This window comes from Chrysochloris asiatica, unplaced genomic scaffold (assembly GCF_000296735.1).
Source record: "Chrysochloris asiatica unplaced genomic scaffold, ChrAsi1.0 scaffold00188, whole genome shotgun sequence".
In the NCBI taxonomy this organism is placed as follows: domain Eukaryota; kingdom Metazoa; phylum Chordata; class Mammalia; order Afrosoricida; family Chrysochloridae; genus Chrysochloris; species Chrysochloris asiatica.
Genome location: NW_006408706.1, coordinates 1,864,973 through 1,869,861, shown reverse-complemented (window position 1 = coordinate 1,869,861; position 4,889 = coordinate 1,864,973). Strand labels below are relative to the sequence as shown.

At 36.8% G+C, this 4,889-nt stretch overlaps 1 protein-coding gene and 1 pseudogene across 1 annotated transcript in view; both read left to right on the top strand.

The window, feature by feature from the left end:
* LOC102826824 overlaps window positions 1-1,934 on the top strand; it is an 8,011-nt pseudogene extending 6,077 nt beyond the window's left edge.
* Window positions 1-4,889, top strand: part of LOC102832563 (chromosome unknown open reading frame, human C4orf21) — a 160,912-nt gene that overhangs the window by 112,168 nt on the left and 43,855 nt on the right. Inside the window, 2 exon segments of the mRNA XM_006872257.1 lie at window positions 2,745-2,872; window positions 4,391-4,514. Of these exon segments, the coding sequence (XP_006872319.1) occupies window positions 2,745-2,872; window positions 4,391-4,514 (252 nt within the window).

Sequence of the window (4,889 nt, the reverse complement as noted above, 5' to 3'; positions counted from 1 at the left end):
AGTGACTAGCGATTCGGAAGTAGTTCGTCACTCTTTCTTCCTAGTCTGTCTTTGTCTGGAAGCTCATCTGAAACCTGTCCACCATAGGTGACCCTGCTGGTTATTTAAAATACTGGTGGCATAACCCTCAGAATCAGCAACTCAAGCGATGACAGCACGACAGACAGACGAGTGGTGGCCGTTTGGTTTTATCTTGACACTCATTTTCAATTTCGATGTCAATCTTGATACAATCCTGATGTAATCAAGATACAATTAAGATATTCTCTCCTGATACTATCAATCCTGATACAATCAAGATATGCTCTCCCAAGATGGCAGCTCCTAGAACAGCTGAGTGTCTTGATCCAGAAAACAATGGATATAGATATATACATATATATATGTAGAGACCCTGTAAAGGCTTTCTGAGGAGCAGCTGGTAAGCTTGAACCGCCAACCTTTTGGTTCAAGCCTACATTACAGTTCATCACATTAACTTGCAGTGTCACACCAGACTTTTTTATTTAAAGAGCAATGTCATTCCTGAGAACCCCCAGAGGCCTGCATGTGTTCTAGTTGAGGACTAGTCTGGTTTATTTCCCTGGAGGTTCCGAAATGTGGTCTCTCTTGTAGTTACTAATACAATCCCATTCCCTTCCCCAAACTCCCTAAAACTGAACCAACTGGCTTCTTCTTTTATCTTGGGACCAAAATTCTTCTCTTCCCTGCTGATCTCTCTTTTCCCTGGGCTCTGCCCTCCATCCATTCCTGGGCTGGGATCAGGGGTGTTGTTGTTTCCTGACCTTCTGACATTGGACTGGCCTTTTCTTCCACAAACTGTGGCAGCAGAGATTTAACTGTGGTGGCTGCCACTCATGCCACAGCTGGACTTTGTTCACTACACATCTGGGACAGCCTTCCTTAGCAGAGGCCCTCTTGGCTTTTCATTTTCCATTCCCCTTGCTGTGGCTAAGGGCACAGAGGAGAGAGAGCTGCCACCAGGGTATGGGCCTTGAGGAATATGAGTTTGCTGATTTAAAGAAAGGATACATACCAGTCCTTAAAACACACACACACACACAAAACAATTCTTTAATTTCTTTGTATCTGGAAATGTCTTAATTTTGCTGTTATATTTATGGTATAGTTTTGCTGGGTATATGATTCTTGATTGACAAGTTTTTTTCCTTCAGAGTTCTATGTATGTCATCCATCCCACTGCCTTCTTGCCTGCTTGGTCTTATTGTTTTTCTTTTGTAGGTAAATTTTCCTTTTGTTTTGGAATTTTTTATTGTAATATGCCTTGGTGATTTTCTCTTGGGATCTTATGTGTTTGGGTTCATTCAGCTTTGAGTTCATTCAGCTTCCTCATCTTTAATGGCATTAATGAAGTTTTCTTCCAATAACTCTTCAACAATTTACTCTGTGATTTTTTGTTGTTGTTGTCTCTTTTCTGGAATTCCATTCACATGTAAGCTATTTCTTTTGATGATATTCCAAGTAAATCTTATATTTTCTTTAGATTTTTTCCTTCTTTTTTTCTGATTGTTCTTCTAGCAGACTAATATTGAGAGATCTGTCTGTAAACTCATTAATTTGACCTTCCGTTAATTCATAAAGTTTTTTCTATGTTTTCTTTGCTTTCCTCTGCAGCTTTCTTGATCTTTCTCCCAATCCATTGAAGGCACCTTAATAATCATTCTGTAAAAATTTTTGTGAGGTAGTTCCAATATTTTTGCTTCCTTAGAAACATTTCTGCATTTTGTTAACTTGTTTGAGCCAGTCTGTCTTTTTTCTTTGTGTGAACTAATATTTGCTGTTGTCTCTGAAACATTTTGGTGTCTTTGTGTTTATCTGATGATTGTATGCTGTGTTCTTAGGCACTCACCACCTGCCTTGAGGTGGGTGTGATAGAGACACCTGTGTGTGACAGTTCTCTGCTGTTAGTGTAGTGCAGTTTAGGGTGGATTTGCCCAGTGTTGGCCACTGTCTCTCATTGATTAGATAGTATAGGAGCTGGTAATGGCTCTTGTTAATATCTAATCCCAGAGATTAAATATTGACTTTATCAGACTTTTATGCCTAAAAAATAGTGACCTTCTACATAATATTCAGAACTGTTGAAATTTAAATGTATTTATAGACTATGAGAGGAGTCCTGGTATAGGATAAGCACTGGACTGCTAAATCTAAAGTCAATGGTTCAAATCCACTAGTCGTGCCTTAGAAACCCTAAACAGGGTCATGATGAGTAAGAACTGACTCAATAGCACCTAACAACTACAGTAAATAGAATATAAGTATATTTTCATTTACTCATGTTTGGAATTGGCATCTTTACCTTCATAAAAATACTAGTATGCTTAAAGGTTTCACAAAGAGCAGTTTATTAGTATCTTTAATGATCTTTGTTGAGAACTTTGGCCTGTGTTGCTATAATAATGGTGTAGTCACCTTCATCTGGAAGAATAAAATATGTATGCCATCCATGATACTTTTTAAATCCTTGATATTATAAATAAATATACCTCTCACTTGTTCTTGTTAATGGGTTGTAGTTTAAGTCTAAGTAGCCTATATTATGTTATTTCCTTTTTATCTGTGGAAATCATGAAAATATAGAGATAAGTTACCTGTGATTTATGATTGACAGTAATTTACTTGTGACTATCTTTGTTCTTTATTTTAACATACAGATTTTTTTGGTAAATATGAGCTCTTATTTTAACAGTTGTTAATTAATAACATTTGTTATAATAAAGGTCCGAGTCATTGGAGTTACCTGTGCAGCCTGTCCATTCCCATGCCTGAATGACCTTAAATTTCCTGTAGTTGTGCTAGATGAATGCAGTCAAATAACTGAACCGGCTTCTCTCCTTCCCATTGCAAGGTAACATGAAATAGTCTTTTTTAGAAAACACTCACATGTCACAATTATTTCAAATATTTTCCCAGTTCAGTTTCTTACTAAACATTGCTAAGTTTTTTTTTTTTTTCCCCAGCAATTCGTATATTAAACTGATATTTAAAAAGAAGGAAAAAGGAAGAATACAGAATGAACTTGTAGTTACTGTATCAAAATTTTGGTTGATACCAGTTTAAACGCTTGGTCCTTATAATGCTTAAAGTCTTAAAGCCGTAGTGCATGGGTTCTACCTAGAATCTTGCAGATTTCTCAACTAGACTAAAGATTCCTATTTAGTCATGGTTTGAGGACCTAACTTTCTTGACGAATATTCATTAGTCTCCTACTTTGCCATAATTGTAGTGTTTCAATTCTAACAATAATTTCTAGATTATGAAAGTATATACTTTATATAAAGGGAAAATAGATAAAAATAAAAGTTTGTCACCTAAAAAATGTAGACTTTGAAATCTTTGCTGTCCTGGTAAATTGGAACATCGTGATTTTAAAACGTCTCTTATTGATGCAAAGGTAGTGGAATGAGTACTAGACTGGACTCAGTAGGCCTGAGTTCTAGTCCGTGCTCTGTCCCTAACTAACAAGGGAGCAGGGAATGACCTGGGACTTGAGCTCCCAGTCACAAGACTTTCCATTTGAGATGAACAGTCCTGGAAAATTTTAGACAAATTGGACACCCTACTTAGGGATTAGGGGTGGAGAAAGCTCAAGGTCCAGAGTAAAGGTTAAGGGAATTACACTTGTGTAGCAATGACTTTATACTCAGCACATTACATATCTCATTTCATCCTTACAACAATCATACAAGATATTATTACCTCCAGGTTACTGCTAAAGATACTGAACCTTGGAAACATTAAATAACTTTTTGTCCATAGACTATAATAGTGCTGATATTTGGATATAGGTGTGTCTATAAAACATGGACTTTTCCCAGTGTATCCAGCTGTTATTTAGAAAGACATTTAGCCCCTCCAAGGAGTCCAGGTGTGGTGCTGTGGGTTAATGTGCCAGACTGCAAAGCCGTTTGAACTGCAAGGTCGGCGGTTCAAGCTCACCAGCTGCTCCTTGGAAACCCTAAACCCTATACAGGGTCACTATGGGTCTGAACCGACTCAATGGCACTTAACAACAACAAGCCTAATTCACTTTATCTCAAATAAGAGATTAAAGCCAAACAACATTTAGAAACCTTCTGATCCTGTGTCATTGGATTCTTAAAATCAGTGTTTGCCAAAAAATTGTGTACTAATTTTGTATAGGAGTAGTGAACACTTAATAGGTTTATGAAAAAATAAAGTTATGTAAAGGTTTCTTTCCTGCATGACTTCTCAGAGCCATTAATACTCTTACTAGCACTATTAGGCCTTTTTAGTTCATAGAAAACTCCATGGAATTCAGAGTATTTAGAATATATTGTAGGAAACATTTTGTAAATGCCCCTTTTGCCATTACCTAGATTAATTTTCAAAATTCTGTTTATAGGTTTGAATGTGAAAAACTGATTCTCGTTGGAGACCCCAGACAGCTACCTCCTACTATTCAGGGTTCTGATGCTGCTCACGGAAATGGATTAGAACAAACTCTCTTTGATCGACTTTGCTTAATGGTACATACTGATAAACTTGTATGATATCATCATGTATTGATTTCACACTGTGTAGCTTGATAAAGACTTGTTTAAAAAGACTCATCTTAAAGATTAGGTAGAACACATATTGGGCACCCTTGATTAAGAATGTTTTCTCTGTGTACTTTACTAATGCAATACATAGAAATCAAATTGACTACCTCTGCGGAAAGAGAAGATGGAAAAGCTCTGTATCATCAGTCAAAAGAAGGGCAAGGGCAGATTGTGGAACAGACCATCAATTACTCATATGCAAATTCAAACTGAAGCTAAAGAAAATGAAAACAAGTCCACAAGAGCCAAAATATGACCTTGAATATATCCCACCTGAATTTACAGATCATCTGAAGATCA